Source organism: Canis lupus, chromosome 4, assembly GCF_048164855.1.
Source record: "Canis lupus baileyi chromosome 4, mCanLup2.hap1, whole genome shotgun sequence".
In the NCBI taxonomy this organism is placed as follows: Eukaryota; Metazoa; Chordata; class Mammalia; order Carnivora; family Canidae; genus Canis; species Canis lupus.
Window position 1 is genome coordinate 29,633,266 of NC_132841.1, and position 24,296 is coordinate 29,657,561.

At 59.4% G+C, this 24,296-nt stretch overlaps 1 protein-coding gene across 7 annotated transcripts in view; it reads left to right on the top strand.

The window, feature by feature from the left end:
* Positions 1–24,296, top strand: part of ZMIZ1 (zinc finger MIZ-type containing 1) — a 231,064-nt gene that overhangs the window by 112,554 nt on the left and 94,214 nt on the right. For all 7 annotated transcript variants that reach the window (XM_072823768.1, XM_072823759.1, XM_072823764.1 and 4 more), the window contains 3 exons: positions 10,372–10,480; positions 16,282–16,395; positions 23,592–23,697. In XM_072823768.1, coding sequence (XP_072679869.1) covers positions 10,421–10,480; positions 16,282–16,395; positions 23,592–23,697 — 280 coding nt within the window. In that variant the 5' untranslated portion in view covers positions 10,372–10,420. The remainder of the gene's footprint in view (positions 1–10,371; positions 10,481–16,281; positions 16,396–23,591; positions 23,698–24,296) is intronic.

Genomic DNA, 24,296 nt, shown 5'->3' on the forward strand with positions numbered 1-24,296 from the left:
AAGCAGAAGGAGCAGCCCCTCACCACCCCCTCGTCCTGAGCACAACCCCTTTTGTTGTTGCAAACGCTGAACTTCTGCCTCAGATGTTGCTGCAACTAGATTTAAAACTAGATATAAAAACTAGATTTTTTTTTTTGAGTAAGTCTAAAAAGAAAAAGAAAGGTTGAAGCTCTTTCGTGTCTAGGGCGGTGGCATTTACCACCAGCCGCCCACCCGCCCGCCCGGCGAGTCACCAGCTCCTCTCCGGCCCTGGTTTCCTCCTGCCTGATGGAGACAGACGATAAGGCCCACCTGGGCCTTGTGCAGAGCCAGTGCTCCGTGAGCTCGGGCTGTGCTGAGTGCTGGCTGTTCCCTGACTCGGTGAACACAGCAGACCCCGAGAACAGACACTGGTAGGACTGCTTCCTTTTTACAGGTGGGGAGCCTGAGGCACGGAGAGGGTAGCATTTTGCCGCATGTCACAGAAGCTGGCCAGTGGCAGAGCCAGAATTTGAACCCAGGCAGCCTGGTGACCTTGACGGCTAAGCTCTCCCGCCCGTGTTAAGATGTGGTGACATGGGCCAGGAGGAGGCTGCGACGCCAGTGCTCTCTAAACTGTGGAGCGCTGTGCACAGCGAGAGCGTGCGTGTCAGCGTGCGGCTTCAGAACACCTAGTGTGAATTTTGTCTCTTAGCAGACATCCAGGAAACGTGTTTTCAGGTTGCCCTGTGGGATGCCCGGTTTGTGCCTGGAGGGTTCTGGGCCCCCACTCCCCAAGCACAGATCAGATGGCAGGCACCAGATCCAGCCGACTCGCCCCCTGCTCTGCAGGCCTTCTGGGGAGTGGGCACACTTGTGGGGTCGGTGTGCCAGCTGCAGGCCAGCTGGGATGCCGAGAATCTCTGCATGGAGCATGGGGACTTCGTGGTGCTTCTGCAGGGACAGCACAGGTGCCAGTGGGGGAGGAGCCCCTGCTCCCCCAGCAGGCCCCCGTTTGAGCCGTCTCTGGCCACAGCGAGGGCCTGTGTCTGCAGGGGGTGCCTAGACGTGGTGAGGGGCAGAGAGAGTCGAGCTGAGGGCAGCTAGGGCTGCTGAGGCCTGGGTGTGAGCTCTGGCCCCACCTCTGACCCAGAGTGGGGTCCTCAGCGTTCTGCTTCAACTCCACCCCCACCTCTACCCCTTCTGTGGGCCTGTTTCTTCATCTGTAAATGTTAGGATAGGCCTTGGGGCCCCCGGGTGGCTCAGCGGTTGAGAGTCTGCCTTCGGCTCAGGTCATGACCCCGGAGTCCTGGGATCGAATTCTGCATCGGGTTCCCTGCATGGAGCCTGCTTCACCCTCTGCCTGTGTCTCTGCCTCCCTCTCTGTGTCACTCATGATTACATAAATAAAATCTTTTTATTTTTATTTTTATTTATTTATGATAGTCACACAGAGAGAGAGAGAGAGGCAGAGACACAGGCAGAGGGAGAAGCAGGCTCCATGCACCGGGAGCCCGATGTGGGATTCGATCCCGGGCCTCCAGGATCATGCCCCGGGCCAAAGGCAGGCGCTAAACCGCTGCGCCACCCAGGGATCCCCATAAATAAAATCTTAAAAAAAAAAACTATAGGCCTGAACACATGCCCAGATCGTTTCTAGATTGAAGGACTATTTGGGTTTTTTTAATCATCTACCAATTTAAGTACAAATAAGTATCTGCTTTCTGATTCCTTTGTCTCCTTCCCTAGCTTCTTATTTCTTAAGAAATTAAAAAATATATATATCTGACCATCCCTAGCAACTGAGTAAAGGAGAAGGCACACACAGTTGGTAAACATAAAAGCCTGAGCGGTGGAAAAACTGTCCTGGGTCGGCCACACTTCCCTGAGTGACTGGCTAGAAAGGCCCCATCCATTCTGAGCCTTCATTTTCTCATCTGCAAAATGGTTCACAAGCTGCTGCGAAGCTGCGGCTAGAGAGTTGCTTAAAACATGTTGGCTCGCCCGAGTGGTCCATTCGTGGCCTCTGAGCTCCAAAAGAGCCTGGCTGTGACTTCCAGTTTAGGGGAAAGGGAACAGAGTCAGAAACTGAGCGGTCTGGGTGCAGATTTCTGCCCCTGCCTCGCTGGGGTAGCGACGCCAGGCTAGGCCCTCCTTGGCCGGGCCTGGTCGCTCTCCTTTCAAAGACAGGGCTGCCCGGAAGTTCTCTTCTCACGTGTCGGTGCCGGGTGGTTCAGCAGGCCGGGCAGAGGGGTGTGCGAGGATTGGCTGCCACGCCTGGGTTCGATGGGAAGAGTACTGGTGACTGGCTGTGCCTGCTGTGGGCATGGGGGGTGCAGTCTCCTGCCCCCCGGCCCCGCCCCGTGGTCCTTCACGGCTGCTCTCGTCTGCCTGCTCTCCTTGGACCATGTCTGGAGCTCCTGCAAAGTGGCAGGCCGGTGGTTCTGGAGCCTCGAGGAGCCGGGGTAGAGAGGGCCGTGGAGAACGTCTCTGTGTCTCTAGAGCCAGAACCGTAAGAACATCTGCGTGGTGTTTACAGCCTTCTAGAGGGCTCCGGCTGGCGATCGGGGGTCCTGGCCCCATCTCCTGCTGCATCCCGCCCCCTGCCCTCCAAGGGCCCTCAGAGGCCTGTCCCCGTGCTTCCGTGTCCCTACCTCATGGCATCTGAGCCTTCAGGGTTGCCAGCAAGAGCCTCAGGACGGAGCCAGGTGAAGGCCCCTGCGTGAGCACCACTGTCCTGGGGCAGGATTGTGACCCAGCCTCAGTCGTCCCCCTGGATCCGCACTGCCGTCGGCCCTCCTCAGGGACCCTCCTCACACGCAGGGCAATCAGGGCCAGGGAAGGAAATGTCTACTAGAGGAAGGCCTGGCACGACCCCGTGGAGGGTGTGATGCAGTAAAACATCACGGGGATTGTTATCAGAGCAGGGTTCGAGGCCTGGCACGGCTGCCTCTTAGTAGCACGGGAATCGAATGACGTCCACGTCCACGTCCATGTCCACATCGGTGCTCACTTAGGTTCTCTTCCCACCCTGAGCAGACAAAGAGCAGAGGCAGAGTGGCCCCGGGGAGGGGGGCGGGTGGCAGAAAAAACTCAGTGACCCTGTCCAGGATTGGATCTGGCCTTCCCTTGCCTTTTGGGGAGAGAAGCTGTCAGAGCAAGTTCAGCCTGAGGTCGTGGGTTTGGAGTGGGGGGGGGGCAGGAGGGTCTGGGCGTCATCACAGCCCCAGGGGGACGGGGCACACCCAGTGCAGCTGGGATTCCCAGCACGCTGTGGGCTGGGACACTGGGCTGGCACTTTTATCAGGGCCGTACTGACACATGTTCTCCCAAGGCAGAGAGCCCTCCCTCTGGATCAGCATTTGGGTTCCAGAACAGGCTGTCAGGCAGCCCTGCAGGGCCAGCCCTCAGGAAGCTCCGCGCTAGAACACCCGGGGGCACATCGTGTCGTCCCACCACCCCCCACTGGCCGTGGGTGTTCCTGCTGACGAGGGTGGGTGCTCAGAGGTTGGGTCATGGGGAGAAGCCGGTCCACCCTTCCAGAAGCTTCGAGTGCCGAGCCAGAGCATCTGTGCGGCCAGGAGGCTGGAGCCGCGTCGAGTCTTGGCATGGGGGCACTCCCAGGCTTGGGGAGGGAGGAACTGGGTTTGGAAGAGCTGCTGTCCGGATCAGAATTTCCCTTTGCAGAACCCGGTCTCCTAAGTGACTCCCCGTTCTCGGCTCCTCAGCTCCGTGGGGCGGAGAAGGCTGCACCTTCCGGTTTGACAGATGAGAACCCAGGCTCAGGGAGGTACAGTGGCCTCCCACAGCCTCTCAGCCAGGAAGGTCTGACTGTCAGGGCCCACCCCCTATCCGGGGGGCCTCACACTGGCCCGAGGCAAGGGCCTGCTCCGGCTGCCTGGCCAAGAATGGGAAGCAGCTGGTCCTGCTCAGCTGCCTGGAGCTGCCTCTTCCCTTCCCATCTCCTGTCCCTCTGCCCTCCCCTGGTTTCCCTGAGCTAGGGTGCAGAGTCACTCTCCCCTCACCATCCTTGCTTCCCCACCACCCTCTTTCTCTGCCACCAAGCAGTGTGCCCCGGTGCAGGCTACAAAGGAGGGGAGGAGCCACCTGCTGTGTGACCACAGGCAGCTCCTGCGCCTCTCTGAGCTTCTGCTCCTCACCTCAGTCACTTTCATCCCATTTATACTATGTTTAAAATGTTTCTTTAATCCCCTAGGTCTGCACTGCTCCCCCAGTTAACCTCATCCTAAATAATGACATCCACAGACTCACCAGTGATCATTGTTCTAGTCCAAGCGCTTTACTGTGAGTGCGACATGTAAAAGTTGTGCCCGCAGATGACCTAAAACCCTCCTCATTCCACCAGGGGTACAGGCATCAATCTCTGGGATGCTTTGGACTGGGTTAATGGGAGTCTCCCCGAGGCCAGAGTTCCTCTGATTAGGGCCAAGTCATTAGGTTTTCAGCTCTTGCCACCGTGGGTCATGTGTATGTCCGTCCATCCATCTAATGAGCATTGCTGAGCACCTGCTGGGTACCCGGGCCCACGCTAGGGTCTGGGGATCCATAACTGGAAAACAGCCCAGCTGATGGGGGAGACAGATACCAGGACAGACCACTGGTCTAGTACCACCAAGATGGTGCATGACTGGGACACTGGGGGGCCAGTCACTGGAAGTGACTGGTTCTGCCAGGGGAGACCAACAAAGGAGGTGATGGGTGTACCAGGCTAGGGGTTCTGGGCTGAGGAACAGAGACAAAGACAGGGAGGTGTGATCTTCAGAGCATGGCCCTGGATGCAGGGAGCAGCCCCAGGTGGAACCCGTGGGAGGTGGTGGCTCGGCCAAGGAGGACCTTGGCTGACACTGTCATATACCAGGCTGGCAGGTCACTGCTAAACCCAGGGCCCATGACATCTGCCCTTCTTGAATCTGCCCTCTCTCTGAGAGCTGGTAAAGGAGCTGGCTGGGATGTGTCACCTGGGCCCCGGGGCTCTCCCACCGGGCTGCGCAGCGGGTGGGCCCCAAACTTGCTGGCCCTGGCAATGTCTTGGAATGCAGCCTCTGCTCCGCGGGCTGTAGGTAAGCGCCATCCCCCCTCCCTGCCCCTGCTGCCAGCACTGCTCGCCCCGGGGGATCTGAGCTGCAGATGTGCATGGTGATTGAATCATTTCTGCACACCACTGCTCACACAGCTCCCCTGGGGACCCCGCCACTTGCCTGTGCAAGCTGTCAGATGTGTGTGTTCAAGTGCATCTGGCCAGCCCTGGAGTATGTGTGTGTGTGTGTGTACCTGCACTGGTGTGTGCAAGAAAAGGACATATGTATGTGAGCATGCACGCACATCTACAAATGCCTCTCCCCCGGGGTGCCTGTGAGCTGAGTGTACCAGTTAACTTGTTTGCCCTCAAAACAAAACATCCTGATGGTAGTAGAGCTGATGTTGGCCCACCGCCACAAGGAGCTGCCTCCAGGGCTTCAGCACCCCACATTTCTGTGGGGCCGCTAAGAGCACCCCACTCCCCGTTTCCAGGGAGGAAACTGCCAAGGGCCATGATGCTTTCAGGCCCATGATGCTTTCAGATGGGTGCCGGGCCCACTCAGCCCTTGCCTCCCTTTGTGCTGCCCTCTCTCGACCTCTGCCCCCCCTGCCCATCCTGCCACACAGGGCGTGGGACCAGGGGGTCCCTGGTATCCTTTCCATTCTTAACATTCTGATTCTGAGCAGCCGTGTGTGCAGAAGAGCAGCTAACTTCTCTCGAAGGTGCCTTCTGTGCTAGGTCCCGCCAGAGCCAACTCGGCCAGCGCTCTGCTGGGGGGGCGGGGGGAGCGTAACGCAGGAGCTTGGCCCTCCCAGACTTACCTGAGTCAGGAGACCACACTGACTCAGGTGTCACTAGCAGAGAACACCGAGGCGGTGTTAGGCCAGGAGGGGGTGGTGGTGCCTGCCACCCTGGGCTCCCCCAGACCAGAGCCTCTGCCCCCCAGAGTTGCCGGGGCTGCCTTGGGACAGACAGGCTTCGTAGTTTGAAGTCAGGCTTTCTGCCCTTGTTGAGATAGAGTTTTCCATCGAGCTGGAGCTCGAATCCTAAGGTCGTTGGCGTTTGAAGGGCTGCCCGAGGCGGCCTTGTTCCACAGGTAGGAGAACTGAGGCCTGATGGGAAAGTCTCCGAGCAGGTGCCCCGGACTCCGCAGGCTGACTGGCTGTCCTCGCCCGGGCACGGGGCTGCTCAGACCAGGAGGGAGGGCCGGGGGCCTGGCTGCCTGAGCCCACCCCCCACCCAGGGCAGGCCGGGCCGCGGGGAAGGGTCCAGGCCGTGGGTGCACCCCGGGGCCAGGCCGCCTCCAGCTGGGAGGGCTCGCAGCCACTTGTGAAGGCTTCCAGAAGCCCCAGGGCCCGGAGGGACTGGCGGCCCAGCCCTGTTCCCGCGGCGGACGGCGACCTCTGCTGGCCGCCGAGCACGCCTCCTGCCCCGGGAGGGCCTTGCAGCTGGAGGAGTTTGGAGGGGCTGCGTGGCAGGAGGGGACTTGTCCTTGGCCCCAGACACAGCCCTGAGGGGGAGCTTCCCGGAGGCTCTGACATCCAGTGCGGGAGGAGCGGAAAGAAAGTCACACCGATGGTTAGAAAGGCAGAAGGTTTGACTCTCAGCCCAACACCGTCCCGGCTGTGTGACCCCGGGCAGCTGCTTCCCCCTCCCCGAGCCTCGTAAGATTCAGTAAATCAGCAGTGCAGGCAATCAGGCCTGCCGCCTAAACACGGCAGGTACAGGACAAATGGAAGATTCCAGACTGCCCCACCAAGAGCTGCCCCTCCCCTCCCCCAGCACCCTTCCAAGCCTTCACCCTTTTTCTCTGGGGGCTGGAGCTGCCAACTCCATCCATTCCTGGTATTAGTAACCAAAATTTTCCACTGATCTCAACGGTTTAAAAGTGTCACCTCACCTGTGAGTGTCTCCTTAGTCAGCTGCATATTTTGTTCTTCTATAGGTTAAGACGTATAGGACACGCAGTTGTTCCCGTGACCTGTGATATCTTTCCTGCTAGCTGCCACCCACCTCTGGGTCTTCCCAGTATTCCAGGCCCAGGCTGGGGCGTGGGGAGGGGGAGGCACTCAGCAGAAAGAACTGCCTCCTGGTGCCTCCGGGTGCCAAGGGGGCTGCTGGGGTTGATCTAGGTTCCTGATGTCTGCCTCGGGCTTCCCAAAGTGGACCGAGTGCCCCCTAGGTTTCCAGAAACCATCTGTCAGTCAGTCACTCAACAAACATTGACTCAAGGCTCCACTAGGTCTCTGACCCTAGGTAAAAATGCTGCGTCGGTCCTGGGAAAAGTCTATTTAGGGTCTTGTAAGGCCACCTAATCCCCACTTACCATCCTGCTCTACAAATGGGGAATCCAAGGCCTAGAAAGCCAGAGAGGTGGGCTCAAAATGCCTGCGTGTGGGGACGCTCCCGGGGTGGGGGGACTCGCTGCACAGGAGGGCCCTAAGGAGAGAGCCCCACCGCGCAGGTTTCTAACCTTCTGGTACTTAGCTTCATCAACAGCGCCCCCTGCTGGCCCCTGAGCACCACGGTTTGTCCCCGGCCCCAGGAGCCCTCGAGGAGCCAGGCTGGAGCCAGGCTGGCTGGGACGCTACAAGGAAACTCAGGAGGAGAAACTCAGCCCCTGCCTGGGGGGCCCACAGAGGTCGCGAGGGCAGTGACACTTCTCCCATGACACATACCCTACACACCTGTGGGCAGCAATCTCCAGTGGGGACCCCCGGCCCCTCCCCACACGCTGCCCCAAAGCTTAGGTCGTAATGGGAAAGCCAAGATTCTAGAGCTGGCTGTGACTAAAGCCCCTGGGCCTCAGTGTCCTCATTTGCAAAATGGGGATATAGGAACGATGTCTGGCCTATGGCAGGTGCGTGGACCGACACCCGTCTTACAGGAGGAGCTCAACAAATAGTCCCCGGACTGGGCCATATGGAGTGAATACTAGCTTGGATGAGGAATGCCTTGAATGTACAAGAGATTTCATTTTAATCTCTCCATGGCGCATAGATGTGGCATAGGATCCAGTACACTTTAGACATTGCGAGGTATTTGAGTCAGTAGGAAGGATGCACACGTGGGCACGTGGAGACGAGAGGTGTCTGGATGAATGCATAGATAAGTGGATGGATGGACAGATGGACAGACAGGCATCTAGATGAATAAGTGATGGATGGGGAAGTTGGCTCTTGAGGTGTATAAATGTGTGATACGTGAGGGGTGAATGGAGGGATGTTGGAGGGCAGAAAAAAAATAAATGGGAGGCACTACCCCTACTTTCACCTTTTGTGGGAGAGCTCCAAGGGTGAGCATTTATCAAAAGTACGAATGCCCAAATGACCCAGAAACGCCACTTCGAAGAATACGTTCTCTAGATGGATTCACACATGCGGCCGGTGTAAGAGGTGACCCTGCAACACTGTTTGGAGTGTTGCAACACTGCATTTGGAGACAGCCTCGGGCTTCATCACTTGGTATGGAGCGTGAGCCCTCTGAGCAGAAGGGCCTCCTCATCCGGGGCCTCGGGCCTTAGAGAAGCACCTGGCAGGGGTGGACATTCAGAATTTAGTTGGATAAATGATTCATCAGTACCTTGGAATACTGTGCAACCATTTAAAAATAAGAAGGCTCTTTATACCTCGATGTGGAATAAACTTTGAGATATGATTAAGAGGGGGAAAAGCAAGGTCCAAGTACTGCGTATGGAAGGCTGTCATTTTATGTGTTTTTGTAAGGGGTGGCAAGGGATAGTACCCATAGATCTTCACTTCTCTAAGATGAGACAAACCCCCCCCCCCCCCCCCACCCAGGAGACTGGTTAACACCGGTCCTCCCAGTAAGGCCACCTGGGGGCTGGGGACAGGGCCAGCACTTCACTGATTTGTGAACCGTGCAAAAGAGTTGCCTTTTCAAGTACAAATGAACAATATGGAGGGCTTTGAAGGAGCTGTAGTCGGGAGCTTCCTGGAAGTACGGCCAGGACTTTCTTCCCGAGGTCGAGGTCGGGCCTGGGCTTGCTGTGCTGGTCGTTCCTCAGCCAGGGTGCTCAGGCTGGGGGCAGAGAGCTAGGACGCGGAAGCAGACAGGCTCCTACTAGCCGTGGGGCCGTGGCGGATCTAGATCTCAGACCTGTTTCCTCGTCTGTAAAATGGAGATAATTCTAGTCTTGCAAAATAGGCATGAAGAGTGAAGGAGTGCAAGGGCCCAGCACACAGAAAATGCCTGGTAAATGGGACCTTGGGTGACACGGCAGGAGGTGAGGGGCCTTCGAGGGGGGTGGGGGGGTGCTTCTGTCCAGCATTCTGTGTCTGTAGCCTGACATGCCCACTGGGTTGCGGGAGAGCAGACCCAGAGGCCCTGGGCAGACTTCGGCTTTGGCCCAAGGACCTGGACCACAGAGCAGTGGGTAGACTCTCTCCTCTCTCTCTCCCGACTTCCTCTCGCTCTTTTTTCTCTCTCTCTCTCTCCTCCTCTGCCTTTGCCATTGTGGCCTCTCCGGAGAGGCCTGGGGACTCTGGGGGCTTTCTGGCACTGCGGGGGCTTCCTCCACTTAGTTTCACCACCCGGAAGGAAGTCACACTCGTGTTAAAGCTCCTGAGGCCCACAGCTGTTCAGGAAGTGCGCCTGGGGGCCAGGACATGCATGTACCCTGCCCACTGAGCCACGAGCTGGCAGTCAGAGCCCTAGTTCCTGGTTTGGGCTCCGATGCTGGCTCCCTGCGCCATCCCTCTGAGCCTCAGTTTTCCTGTCTGGGAAAGGGGGTGATGCCAATTCCTGCCCTTCTTCTTTCCCAGGAAGAGAAAGGGAAGAATGGGATCGTGGTTGGTACTGTGCAGAACTCTAAAGCATGGGGGTTCGGGGTGGGGGGTTCATGGTACCCACGACAGGGTTCATGCACTGAAACCACGTGTGCAGTGAGGGCCACGTGGGAAGACCCCTACACACGTGCACGCACACACACTCACACAGAGCCACGGCAGGTGGGCTAAGCCCTGAACTGAGAATCTGAAGATGGGGTTGCCATCCCCACCACCACCCCCTGACACACACACACACACACACGTAGAAATGGGTGTGCCCGAGTGTGCCGTTCCGTGTCCTATGGTGGCCATGTGTACCCAGTGCTGATGTGAGTCACCCACAGAGAACACCCACCCATGCCCACAGCCCAGATGGGCTTCCCCGTGGGCCAGGCAGCTGTGGCCAGAGTTCCTCCCTCCAGCCAGGGCTGGCTGGGACAGAGGCCACCACAGCTCATGAGAGGCCCTGGAACCTGCTGGGAGCCACTGGGGCCAGCATGTCCATGTTGGGGCCGGAGGGTGGCTGTGAGGCTGTCGGCCCAGTGCAACCCTGGTGACGCCCGCTCTCCTCTGTCTTCACAGGCTGGACAACGTTCATGGCTCTCGGGTAGAACCCAGTGAAACGGCCAGAATGAATTCTATGGACAGGCACATCCAACAGACCAATGACCGCCTACAGTGCATCAAGCAGGTGGGTGTGTGGCCAGCACTGTGGAGCTGGGCCTCTTGGGCGCTGGGTGGAGGTGATGACAAGCCAGGGCTGACCGCCCGGGTCTCCCTGACCACGGCGTGAGAACGTTGCTGGCATAGACTGGCCTGACTCTGACATCACACACCAGGGTTCCTGTGCCAGCTCCACCCTGTCCCTCCCCTTCCCTTTGGGGCCAGCGTCATGCCCTCTTTGGGCTCCGCTGTGCCATCTGGGCTGTTGTGAAGATGTAGTGAAGTGCTCAGGCTCCTTCCCAGACCTAAGCCCCCTGCCCCTGTGCTCCAGGGTTTCTCTATAAAGAAACAGAAGAAAGTTCTGGGAAATAGATCATCTTACAGGGAAGGAAACTGAGGCACGGGGAACGAAGGGAGTCAGCTGAAGTCACGGCCCAGCCTCACTTGTGCTGGGAGGGCTCTCCCCGATGCTCACACCATGCTCAAGAGGCGATGTGCCTACCAGCATCCTGTCAGCGGGGGGGGGGAGCGTCCAGGTGGGCTCGGAGCCCCCTCCCCCTCCCCCTCCCCCAGCTTTAAGGATTTAAGGATCCTGGTGGAGCCCGGGCTGGCGGGCGCCCCCCAGTGTTGACCAGGGGTGGCGCACTGTCCCCTGGGCGCAGCCTTCTTGCAGCCTTGCAGTGTCTGTGCAGACTTCCTGAGTGTTATTTTTCTCTGGGAAGGAGCAATATGGTAGGAGGGGCACGGACTTTGACGTCAGAGAGACCTGGGCACACACCCTCATTCCCCCATGTGCCCACAGTGTGGTCTCAGGCCTGTCCCTTTGTGTCTCTGAGCCTGTTTCCCCAGCTATCACATGGGTCCGGGCTGTCCCAGGGCAGCAGGGGTTGTTGTCCTCCATGTCTCAGCAGCAGACAGGCAAGCACCGGGGTGAGGCCCCTGGCTTAGGTGGCTTAGTGGGACGTTCTGGTCCCCGGCCCCTGCCGCCTGCCCTCCCTGAGCCCACCCTGAGGCCCGGCAGAGCTGAGGCCCGTCCTCGGGAACGAGGGTGCATGTCCTCTCATAAGCATCAAGCAGAGCTCCCTCGGAAGCCCGGGCAGGGTCTGAGAGGAAATTGGAGAAGACTTGTTACAGATTGAACTCAGCCCCAACAGCTCCCCCAAACGCCAATTACGCCTCTGCTCACGGTCACGGAATAGAAGCCAGACAGTGGCTCCCTCCAGCCCCGTGCTCGCCGCCGCCGCCTCCTCCTCCTCCTCCTCCAGGCTCTGCAGGGCTTCTCCTGGCCCTGAGGGATCCGCTCCCAGTGGCCCCCATCCCCCCCCACAGTACAGGTGCACTGCCCTGCGTGAGCCCCTCCTGACACCAGGCACGTGGCTCCCTCTGAGGTCTGCTCATGACCTGATCTTTCTCCCAGGCCTGCCTCTGCACCCCTAGACATTAGGGCGCCCTCTGCGCCCTCGAAGCATAGCCACAGAGCTCAGATTTACCAATCAGCCAGTCTGCACCCTATTCCACCACTTGCTAGCTCCCTGACTCTGATGACGTTGCCCCTTCACCCCACTCGGTCTGTAGAATGGCATCAGAGTAGACTCCCAAAAAAAAACAAAAAAAAAAACAAAAAACAAACAAACAAACAAACAAAAAGAGTAGACTCCCGGCCTGCGTGGGCCAGGGCAGCTGGAAGCCCAGGGATCTCAGCTGCCTCCCCGGGCCCGCCCGTAACACACGCGTGTGAGCATTTGTGAGCACACGGATGTGCGCTGGAGCCTGACCCCGGTGCACTTGCAAGGGTCCCCCCCCCGCTCCCGAGCCATCCAGAGCTCCCTACACACCCCACATCCCCCTCCACACCTCCGGTCAGACACAGCCCAGCACTTAACGTCTGTCTGCTCCACGGCTGCCCCAGAGGGCGGCGCGTCTGGCTGAAGACTGTTGATTCTCAGACGTCCTCTATCCTAATCAGAAGAGAAAGGCGAGCAGGTCTGCGTGCTCTGAGGATGACAGATGTGCTGGCTGTGCCTAGCTCTGGCTGGTGGGTCTGTGGCTCCCGGGGGGAGCTGTGCAGCCTCAGACTCCCAGGACTGCCTCACTTCCACGGCACAGGTTCCCCCACCCCACCCCACCTCACCCCACCCTGGTTCTAGCCATTGCTCACACTTGCCTTCCCCCAAGCACCCTACTGCCTCTCCTCCCTCCAGGCCTCAGGCTCCACTGCCTTTCCCTGCTCTCCACCCCGGGTACTGGAAGAACCAGTGCCCTCTCTACAATGCGCCCCACTCAGCAGTCACAGACACGTCTGGGCTGCATGTGCAAAGCCACACACATGGGCTAATTCCTGCACAGCGACCTCCCCCAGCTCACGGGGGTGAGCACCTGCACCCCCCATCTCTGAGCCCCACTGCTTCCTGGGCACCCAGCTGCCTCACCCATCTGCTCTTTCGCCTTTGAGACACAGGCCCTGTGGGGCACATATCAGGCCTCCCACCAGGCTGAGTTCTATGGGGGCAGAAGATGTGCTGTATTCATCTCAAAGTCAGCAGAGCCTAACACAGCGCCCAGGCCAGGGCCCACATGAGTTGAGGGAGAGCAGGGATGAACTGATCGATGGATAGCTAAGGGAATGAGTAGAAGGGTGGATGGATAGACACAGGGATGGGCAGTCAGGCAGGTAGATACTGATGATGGATGGATACATGGATGGATGAATGGATGGACAGGAGGTTGGATAACTTCTGGATGGATAGATAGGTAGGTAGGTAGATGAATGGATGGATGGGAAATGAATAAAGTAGTGAATGGTCGAATGGGTAGATGGGCAAGAGGATGGATGGATGGACTGATTCATTTTTGGATGGATGGACAGGTTGTTTGATTCACAGATGAACTAATCAGAAGATGCATTCATCACTTGGTCTGGGTAGCCAATCCAACAGGTCTGGGCTCTGGTGTCCCCTAATCCCCCCGCAACAGACTCAGTGGCCATTGGATATAGCCCAGATCTTCTTAGGAATTGTGGAGATAGGCAGACTGTCTAGTGGGAGGTGAGGCATTAGTACCCAGTCATGGCCACACCCAGGGAGGCTTCTGCCTATGATTCTAACCTGTGCTCCTGTCCCCAGACCATCGAAGGCTGGCCAAGCTCCCCGCACCCGGCCCTGGCCACTCCACATGCCAGTAGGGACCTGTTCTGAAGCGGCCAGGTTGCCGGCCTCCACCACAGGGGAACCGTCCTTTGGCCAGTTAACTGCTCACCAACCGTTTCTGCGTGGGCCTGGCCTTGTGCCAGCCTTACGAGTTCCAGAGGTGAACGGGGCACTATTTCTTCTCTCAAGAGGCTCATGGGAAGAAGGAACTGTGCAGAGGTCAGAACAGTAGCAGTCTGGACCTGGCACCTACTCCGTAATGGGGATGTCATCATTTAAATTGCTCCTACACCGTGGAGCAGCCCTGCGGGCTGTCACTGCCGCATCTTACCGATGAGGGGTCCCCAGGAACCCCCCCAGGCCCGTGTGGCTCAGTGGCTGAGATAGAGTCGGATCCAGGTCTCGTATTGCTGCGCAGTCCAGTGACCTCATGGTCAAAAGAGAAACAGAAGCACAGAGAGGGGAGGGGCTGGGCCAAGGCCACAGAGCTGCTGAGCGGGATGCCTGTGTTCTTTCTGCCAATGAGTCGCGCCCACTGGTGACCACCCAGAGCCCAAGCCGAAGGCCGCCTGGGCTGGCTGGCCTTGCAAGGGTGGAGAGGCGTGGAGGTGGGCTGGGCGTGCTACAGAAGGCTGCGTGCTCACGGGCCAGAACAAAACCGGGCCCCCGAGACCGGCCTCAGAAGCCACTTGTGAGCCTAGAGCCCCAAGCGGGGTGCCGAGGGTGAGGGTGCTACGGGCAGGCAGCTCCGAGAGCAGCATGTGGTGGCTGCTGACCCTGCTAATTGGGTGTGACATCATGTAAATAAACGGAATAACTCAGTTAGCCCAGAGAGGCTGCTGGGCAGGGAATTAGCCGATTTGCATGGCTTTGCGCATGGAGCCCGACGGCCACCCTCAGCCTCGGAAGGGGCACAGGTTAGGGAGCGAGCACAGGAGGCCGGGGCGAGGACCCCCGCTGCCCTCGCAGGGGCCCCTTCCTCCGTGTCTCCACATCAAGTGCGGGAGCTCTGCCTCCGCAGAAGGAGCAAGTGTGAGCCAGGGCCAAGGGCTGCCGAGCACAGCTGCGCTTCCAGGGGAGCCTCCGGGAGCCCGAGTCAGGGCCAAGGGCAGCCCCACTTGGGAGCACCCCACGCCGCATGAGCCTCACCTCTAACCCTCCCCGGCCCCGTGACCTCGCCCTCTTCTCCCCTCCGCGGCTCCCTCCCCCAGGGGCACCCTGTTCTAATTCACTTCACTGCCTTCCATCCATTTTTAAATCTTTCCTGCGTGAACCACGTTGTAAGAATTGTCACGAAACCCTACACGGAAGAAATAAAAATCCCCACCTGCAAGCTGTGATCTGTCATCCCCTTTTACAGATGGGACGACTGAGGTTCGAGAAGGTGAGGGACTGCCGTGGGTCCGCAGCTAGCGGGGGGGTGAAGGCAGAGGGAGCCCCCAGGGCCCTGGCCCCCCGGAGCTCCCACTGCACATTCCGTTCCTTCCTAGTGCTGAGACCTGGCAGCTGCTAAGTCCCCTCCCGGCCTTGGCTCCAAGGCAGAGCGAGCCGTGGGCTGGGATAAAGTGGCCGCCCAGGGGAAGTGCCTGTGTCTCCTGGCACCAAGGCAACAGGGCCTTAGACAGTCCCACCATCCCCCTTGCAGTTGGCTTACGCTCCGACCCTTGCAGACACACCCTAGGTGTCCCGCTGGAGGACCTACAGGCGGTGATGCCCATTGCTGGAATCCCAGCTCTGCCCCTCACCTGCTGTGTGACCCTGCGCCAGTCGCTCGTCTTCTGGGCAAGGGCCCGACTCAGCGGGGCCTGGGAAGACCTGGGCAGGTGTCAGAGAATGAAGGCACCCCGCCCACCCCGGCAGCCCTGTGGCCTGGGTCTGAAGCAGGATCTAGAGGCCTTGGCACCAAGATTCAGTCTCTGTCGACTCAGATGCCCTGACATCTGGGGGGTGGGGGTGGGGGGGCTTAAGCTCAGGCGTGGACCCCTCCCAACACTGCCAGCAGCCCCTGAGCCTGGCCAGACTGGGCCTGGGAAATGTGGTTTTGGGGAGCTAAGCCACGTACACCAGACCCTGGTGTGAGAATCTCGGGGGCGCAGCGTGCTTTGTAGTTTAACTCCCCGGCTGGGTTTGGGCCCAGAGACCTCTGTCTGACCCACCTGACCCCCGCCCTATTTGGCCATGGCAAAGCTTCCCCTGAAGCCAGAGCTGGTGTACGTCCAGACCTGGGCGGTGGCGGCGGCGGCGGCGGTGGTGGTGGTGGTGGTGGTGGTGGTTAGGGGGAGAGGGCCTCATCAAGAAGGAATTTCCAGGGCTAGCCTGCCCTGGCTCGGGGAGAGCCAGCCCCCAAGTATGGGGGCCACCAGCCACCCTCCTGAGCCCTACAGAGGTCACCTGCCCCCTCTGCCAGCATCCAGAAATCACTACTATAATTGCCTTTCTCTATACCTTGATTTTCCTGTCTTTGCAGCGGGGCTACTAATCCCCATCCTGCAGGAATCGAGTGGGATGGATGCACAGAGAAAATGAATGACAGGTTGTTTGAGAAGGTTCCTTCATCCCGGCCCACTCCTTTCTTTGAGTGTCATCCCCGGGGAGGCCTGGGGTCCTTGCGGCCCCACACCCCCATACCACCCTGCCGGCCTCAGTGCTGGAGCTTCATGCTGCCTTCTTCCCTCTCCTGCAGCACTTACAGAACCCTGCCAACTTCCACAATGCCGCCACGGAGCTGCTGGACTGGTGTGGAGACCCGCGAGCCTTCCAGCGGCCCTTCGAGCAGAGCCTGATGGGCTGTTTGACGGTGAGTCTGCACCGCTCCTCACTACCCGCAAACTGCACTTGCGCCCAGGGAGGATACCCCGGGTGGAGGTGGGGGTCGTGCACTTGTCCAGGTGTCGGAGAGGCCACACACAACAGAGGATGAGAGATAGAAAGACACCAGTGCTGGAGGGGACAGCCCTTCTGTGTGCACCCCCCTCCAACATATACCTGCAGGGAAACTAGTCTGATGGGGAGACACTGTCCTCAGGATGATGTGGGCTCCCCATACTTGATGGGAAGGCACGGGGCCACCGGGGGGCAGTTCCAAGTCTGAGGAGACAAATGTTCCACCATAAACAAAGCAGAGTCATGGAGGGTTTCTAGCCATCCTTTTATGCACTCATTCATTCATGTGGTTGGGCAAACGTCAGTGGAGCTCTTTCTATAGTTTTCCGTCCTTCTAACCATTCACAGAAGCCTTAATTGAGCTTCTATTATATCCATCCATCTATCCAAATAAACACTGATTGACCCCTCATTTATCACATATGATCCCCTCTGCTAAGTCCTGGGAAGCCACAGAAGACTTTGCCAAGCCGGAGTCCCTCTGTAGTGGGGGAGCCCGATGCGGAAAGAGAGGAGGCCGAGAGCACTGTGGGCGAGGGGAAGCAGCACCAAGAAAGGGAAGTGCTGGCTGCTGGGAGGGGGGGCGGCTGGTGACAAACCCAGGGGAGGCGCCCCAGACACCTCCGCGGGAGTTCCCGAGCCGCTGAGCAGAGTGAGCAAGTTCTAGGCACTTGGAACAGCAGGTGCAAAGGCCCAGCCGGACAGCAGAACCCAGAGAGCTGACGATCACTCGGCTCGGTTACAAGCCTAGGACACAGGCTGGGCAGAGGCCAGGCCCGGAGCTCGTGGCATGATGGGCCAAGCTCGGAGCTTGCCACCTGACAGCCTCGTGGAAGGAGCTCGCTGCCGGTGAATGACCCCAGCCATGTGACCTGCCCCCATAAGCATGAGGGAGCCTTGGTGGCCAGCGAGGGCGTCAGAAGGCCCCGAGTCAGCTCTGAGGAGAACACGGGTACCCCAAGGCTGGGGAGGAGGGCGCCCAGGTCGATGCCCGGTCAGGAAGGAACGATAGGTAAAGTGTGGGGGTGCCGTGTTCTCTGAAAAGCTCCGGATAGGAGGGAGGCGAAAGGCCTGGAACAGGAGTGACGTTGTCATGGGCCATCATCACAAAGCGCCCCTTCTGTGCCTGCCACTGCGCCTGGCCCACTACACACTCCTTCTCACCTAAGTCCTCACGCTGCATGAGGCGGGCCCTGCCATCACCCCCATTTTATAGAGGAGGAAGCGGAGGCTTGCTGGGACGGCTTCCCAAGGTCGCACAGCCCGTCAAAAGTGGCCCGTGACCTCTCGGCCTCTAGAGGAAATGCTCCTGGCCAGTCGGGATGTCAGCCAGGGATGCCGCTGAGACCTTCGGGGCTCCTCTGTTTGTCCGAGGCCGATGCCATCTACTGCCTTGGAACCACCAGGCCAAAGCAGGAGGCTGCCTACACTGCCCCACCCTCCCCATCCTCCAGCCCACTGGGCGCCCCTCCCTCTTCCAGCTCCCTTAATCCTCTTTGCAGGGACCCTGGTTCAGGCTAAGCCCCACAGGCAAGGACAGATGTTACCAGCCTCCCCCCCCCCCAATTCCACCCCAGCTGCTGACAGCCATAAGTGACGTAGGAGGTGGGGGCCGCACACAAGGTGTGGCCAGACTGGCTGCCACCATCCCCAGCACCCCGCCCTGAGCCTGCCCCTGCCTGGGATATAGGGATTCAGGGCTGAGTCACGCTATGGCCCTGGGCAGGCAGGGTGGGCACGGGGCACCAGATGACCGGTAAGCAGGCCTGCCCCAGCCCTCTTATTCACTTACTCAGTTGACAGACGTTCACCGAGGCCCTGTGCTCACGGGTGACCATGCAGACCCTCCCGTGTAAGCACAGCTTACCCCCCCATGTAAGCACAGCGGACTGTCTCCGTGTGCATTCCAGGGGGGACAGGGGAGGCAGACACTGAAGGAGCAAATGAGGACATAAGCCAGCGCCCCTGAGAGGGGTGGGGTGCCGGTCAGGAGAACTCTCCCGAGGAGGCGACCCCCAGCTGAGACCGGAATGGCCAGAAGGAGTCAGCCGTGAGAGGGGAGGGTGCTCCTGGCAGAGTGAACTGCTGGCACAAAGGTCCCGAGGCTTGATTTGTTCAAGGAACGGGAGGAAGTCTCAGGGGGCGCCTGGGCGGCTCCGTCAGTTAAGGATCCTTGGCTCAGGTCCTGACATTCACAGCTCAGGAGATGGAGCCCCAGTGTTGGGTTCAGTCTGCTTGGATATTCTCTCTCTCTCTCTGCCTCTTCCCCTGCTCGTGCATGCTCGCTCTCGCTCTCTCTCAAATAAATAAGTCGAGAAAGAGAGAAAGGAAGAAGTGTCAGATTCTCAGATGGCTGGAGCACAGGAGGGAGAAGGATACAAGATGAGGTCTAAGAGGGAAGCAGAAAGAAGCCAACACAGGATGTGACGGTCGAGGGAAAAGAGCTCAGATGTTATATGAAGGGTGATGGGGGGGCCTTGGAGGGTCTTAAGCTGGTGAGTGATAGGATATGATTTATGTGAGGACAGGAGCTCTGAAGGGAAGCATCCTAGAGGATAGGCTAGAGGGATTTGGGAGGTCTTCCTGGAGGAGCGAACCCAGGGAGGAGCCTGTAGGATCTGACTAGACAGCAGGGAGGCTGTGGCTTCTGGGGCAGGGACAACGGTGTGGACAGAAGCACAGTACCCGCTCTTCTGGGCCTCTCCTCATCACCAGACAGCTTGAGCCACACGCTTGGCCCAGTGGTGGGCTTTGACCCCCGCCACTTTGGCCTGCTGTGTGGCCACAAAGGGGCCTTTGGTTCACCTGCCACAGTTGCAGAGATGTTGCATTTGACTGTCACTTGGAGCTCAGTGGAGCCAGCAGCAGGGACATGCGAGGCAGGGGGAGGTCACAGTGACCCCCTGGGTGCCCAGGGATCCCTGGGCTCTGTCTCCTGGGTGCCCAGGGATTCCTGGGCCCTGTCTCCTGGCATCCCTCTGAAGACCCTGCGGGCCGGACAGGGACGGGATCGTCACTTCTGCTTTACAAACGAGAGCTGAGAAAAGGGCAGCAGCCTGCTTGCTACATCCCATCCCAGGCTGGTCCTCCTGACCACCCCCCCCACTCCCCACCGGGCCCTGCTTCAAGTCCTCCTGTCCCCCTGCACATCCTCAGCCCCAGCCGTGTCCCATGGGCAGGGAGGGGATGCGGGAGGTCAGAGGTCCCCCGGGGCCTCAGCAGGACAGAGCTGCTGGGTTCCCCCGAACACACGCGCCCCTCCCCATCCAGGTGACAGATCAAGGGGACCCCTGGGAAGAAACGCCTTGGAATTTGGCCTCCTTGCAGGAGAGAAATTAAAAACCACTTAGCCTCAAGCCGTAAATGGGCACATTTTTGTCCTACTGGGACCAGGCCCTGGGGTGAAGAGCCGCTAGCAGCCTCCTGCCCCGCTCTCCCCTTCAGGCCCTGTGACCCCACAATGCAGTGGTGCAGGGGCCCTGTGGCCTCTCCTGGGGGCTTAGGGTGTGGGCCCTGGTCACCAGGTGTTTCCTGACTGAGCTGGCTGCGCCCCGTCTCCGGGTGCCCCCCTCGCCAGCTGGCCTCCCGGGCTCACTCCCTGGGGTGGGGCGAGTTCCATATGCTCAAGGCACAGAGAGGAGGAGGCTGGAGAACGGAAAGGGGGAGCCAGGAAGGAGAGGAACAGAGCCAGCGAGCCTAACACGGCAGTGCCCTCGCGGCTCTCCAGGGAGGACTTCCCCAGAGCCTCAGAGAATTCTCTGCGACAGCCTTCAGGGTGTGCACACCGGGCTCCTCGAGCTGGGCGCTGGGTCCACGACTCTCGTCTGCACTAGGAGGGCATTTCACAGATAGGGACACTGAGGCCCAGAGAGCCTAAGTCGCTTGGGTGAGGTACAGCAGCTAGAAAGTGCCAGAACAGAACCCCATCTCTGTGCCCAACTCCCAGGCAACAGCAGCAACAGCCACAAGTACCTGCCCCACCCCTGCCCCGAGAGGGCTGGCCGAGTGGGGAGAGGGTCTGCCCTCGGGGGCTTCTGTTGAGTGCCCCGGGATGGAACTGGGGGGCACGTGGAACTTCCAGGGCTCACACACCCAGCCCCGGCCACGGAGGAGGAACGTGAGGCTCAGAGGGGTTGAGGAGCTGGCCTCGGTCGCAGGGTGTAGGTCGGGGTGGGATGACAGTGCGGCCAGCCCACCTCCAGGTCCCCTGCCGTCCTCCGCACATGTCACGGGCCAGTCCCCCCTCTAGCATCTCCGGGACAGTGTGGCCTGTTCCATGGCCAGGAGGCTCACCACTTTTCAAGGCAGCACACTCCCTCGACGGGACTAACTGGACTAACTGGCCGCGTGACCTTGAGCACACACCCTCTGTCATCTCCGGGCTTCAGTGTCCCCATGGCACGAGGGGCTGGACTCCCTGGCCTGTGGGTCCTGCCCCCTGGGCCCCGGGGTCCAGCAGCAGAGCAGCGGCCAGCAGAGGGCAGCAACAGTGCTGCCGCCAGCCTTGGAGGAGGAGGGGTCTCCCAAGTCCACCGTCCCGTCCCCACCGCTGCCAATCAGACCCGCCTCACAACACTGACCTGGGTGCCAGGCTGGGCCAGAGAAGCCAGGGTGTGTACTTAAGGCCCTCGAGGGCCTCGGGGTCCCGCCTAGCCACACCTGCGCTGTGCTGACTTTCAGCAAGGCCTTGCCCTCTCTGGGCCTTGGTGAAAGGTGGACATCGCCAGTGACCCGTGTAAACGCTGGGGCTCGGGATTCTGTGACAAGCAGAATCAGATCAGCACCACGCCCTTCTTGCACAATTTAGCTACTTTTTTGGTGTGTGTGTGTGTGTGTTTTAAACCAGAGCAACAGGATTAGCCAGTATTGGCCAAACAGGGACCTTTGCCTTCCTGCCCTCAACACAGGGCCTGAGGGTTCCTCTCCCTGCCAGTTGAGAGTTATGGCCTTAACCCCTTGTGGGCTGAAAAAGAGCCGCTCATGGGAAGAGCCCAGTCTTGGCGGCCTGACTGCTTGGGGCTGCACCCGGGCTCTATCATGGACAAGATGCTTCACCTCTGTCTCGTATCTGTACTCAGTTTCCTCATCTGTAAAACCGCCTCCTGGAGCTGTTGGGAGAATTTGGCACTTGACGGCTGACAAAGCTCTCGCTCAGCCCTCCTCCCAGGGAGCCAGCGTTCTCGTTAGGCCCGCTGTCTGTCCGTGTCAACATTTCCCACCAACAGCAGCCTCACTAATGCACAAGTCCAAACAACTCGTCTGTGCTCACTCAAATCCACCCAAAGAAAAGGTCGCCACTGTCACCATCTAAGCCAAAGGGACCCTTTCAGGCCCACTGCAGAGAGTGCCTGTCTCCAGACCTGAAACCATCAGCGGGCCGCAGAGACTTAGTGGCCTTGGTTTTTCTGCTTGGACAGTGAGACGAACAGTGAGGATGGCTGGCCCTGAGGTGGCCCAGAGCCTCTGGATCAAGGGGTGTGTGTGGGGACAGCAGGTGCCTTAAGAACCGTAGTGAGGAGTAAATAGAGCCCGTGGAAAAGATGCCTGGGGGAAGAGACGACTTCTGTGTCAGAGGCTTCTGTTTGCAGCAGAGAAGCTGAGCAAACATTCCACCCTGAGAAGTCCTTTTTCCTCCCTGCCCTGGGAGATCCCAGGAGATGAGGGGTGGGGAAGCAGCACCCCATTCCAAGAGGCCGTGGTGGTCCTGGGAAGGGAGGGTGCACCGGCTACTGCCTGGTTCCCCGTGCACACTCTGTCCAGGCCTTAAGTGTTCATGTTCTTTAAATGACAGGCTTGGCCTAGATCTGCAGGTTTCCCAGCCTTTTTAGGCCTGGAGCCCTTGTAATGAACCCTTAAATACAGAAGAGATAACAGGGCACCTGCTCCGATGGTTCCAGGGGCCAGACTAAGCCCCATGGCAGCCTGAGGCCCTCCGAGCGCCTCTGGAGCAGGTGTCCCTAGGGGCATGCCGGCGGAGTCTCCCCCCCCGCCCCCCCCCTAACTGCACGAGCCCCCACATCTGGGAGCACTCCTTTCCCACTCAGCCGTGGCCGCTCCAGCTGCTTCCTGCACAGACTCCATCTTCCAAGGCCCTTCCTTGTTCATAAGAAAACCTAATTTTGCTGCCGTTAATGAGGAAGGCGGGCAGGAGGGAGCAGGTCAGGCCGTGGCAGGACACCTGGGATCGGGCGGGGAAGGAGGGAAGGTGGATGGGCCCCCAGAGCGCCCCGCCCCACACTGCCCCCAGGAACTGACGGCCCTCCCTGTCCCTCACCTCTCCCCTGTCTGGCCCACACTTCAGAGGTTCTCAAGAAGGGAGGGACCCCCGGGCTGCAGATACACAGCTGTTAGCAAGGTTCTGTTGACACGCTTATGTGTGCCAGCAGGTGCTTGCTGAGCGTGCAGGGCCTGCAGTCTCTGGGCCTGAGAGGCTGCAGGGGGCCTGGTGCAGAGCTGAGTCCTGGGGAGCAGAGGTGTGTCCATCTGGAAAGGCCTTAGCGATCTGTCAGGCAGCTCCGAGCTCAAGCTCCGTGGAGCAATGTGTCCTAAATCCGTGCTTCTCCTTAGGCAAAGGCTTTGACTCAGGAGGGGCCAGTGCCGCTGGGTGAGGACCGTGCCTGCAATAGTGAGGGCAGCAAGCACCCACGAAGGTGGGTGCAGGAGCTCAGGGAGGGATGGGGAGAGGTGCTAGGTGCGGGAGATGTCCCGGGCCGGGACTTAGAAGGGAGTTTGGGAGCTGCCCCGGGGGGAGCGAGGCCTGGCCCCTAGCCATCCAAAAGGCAATGTATAGCACCTTTTGGAATGTGGCCACAGCGAGTCCTTGAAAAGCCACAGGGTCCAGCGGTTGGGGTTAGGTCCTTCAGCAGGCAAGAAACCCCTGAGGGCAGGGGCCAGGACCGCAGGGCCTGGCATGGAGGAGGTGCTTGTCCACGTTTGCTGAGTGACTGAGCAAGGCACACTTTGAGTCTCAGCTACGCCTGACCTTGGGGACTCGCCCTGGCCTGCCTGCCTCACTGCCCCGCCTGCTGAATGGACACATCGCCACTCCAGGCTCCGAGGCCTGGCGCCGGCAGTGACTCACCAGGCCCTTCCTCTCTCTCTCGCTGGCAGGTGGTCAGTCGGGTGGCAGCTCAGCAAGGCTTTGACCTGGACCTCGGTTACAGACTGCTGGCGGTGTGTGCTGCGAACCGAGACAAGTTCACTCCCAAGTCTGCGGGTAGGTGACTGCTGGCGGTTCCACAGATGTTCCTGGGAGGTGGGAGGATAACCGGAGTCTAACCCGGGCTGCACGCCCCCCACCCGCCCCCCAGCTGGCGCCTCGGTTCATCCAGGGCTGGTGTGAGCCTCCAAGGAGCAGCAGCTTGTCCACTGGGCTATGCGGCCCACGGCTGAGGCCTGTCCCTCCTCTCAGGCAGTGTTCTTATCCGCGGGGGTGCCCCGGGCCCGGCCGGGGGCCCAAGCACACCCACACCCGACAGGCGTCCTCTCCTTTCATCACCCTAATGACCCCTTGGCGTAAGCGCTGTGATCATCCCCATTTTACAGATGAGGGGACTGAGGCTCAGAGAAGTCAAGGAGGTTTCTCCAGGTCACAGAGCCGGAAAGCAGCAGAACTGGGGTTTGAGCCCAGGCCTGTCCTCTAGAGTCGACATGCTTCACCCCAACACGCCTCTGTGTTCATTCAAAACATTTGCATTTAAAATAAAACACAAAATAAGGGTGAATCAGTATGTGCAAGGTTCTAGAAGCCTACTCGCAGAGCTTTCTCCCTCACCACTTGGTCACGCAATGGGACCGCCTGCCTCTGTGTTAAAC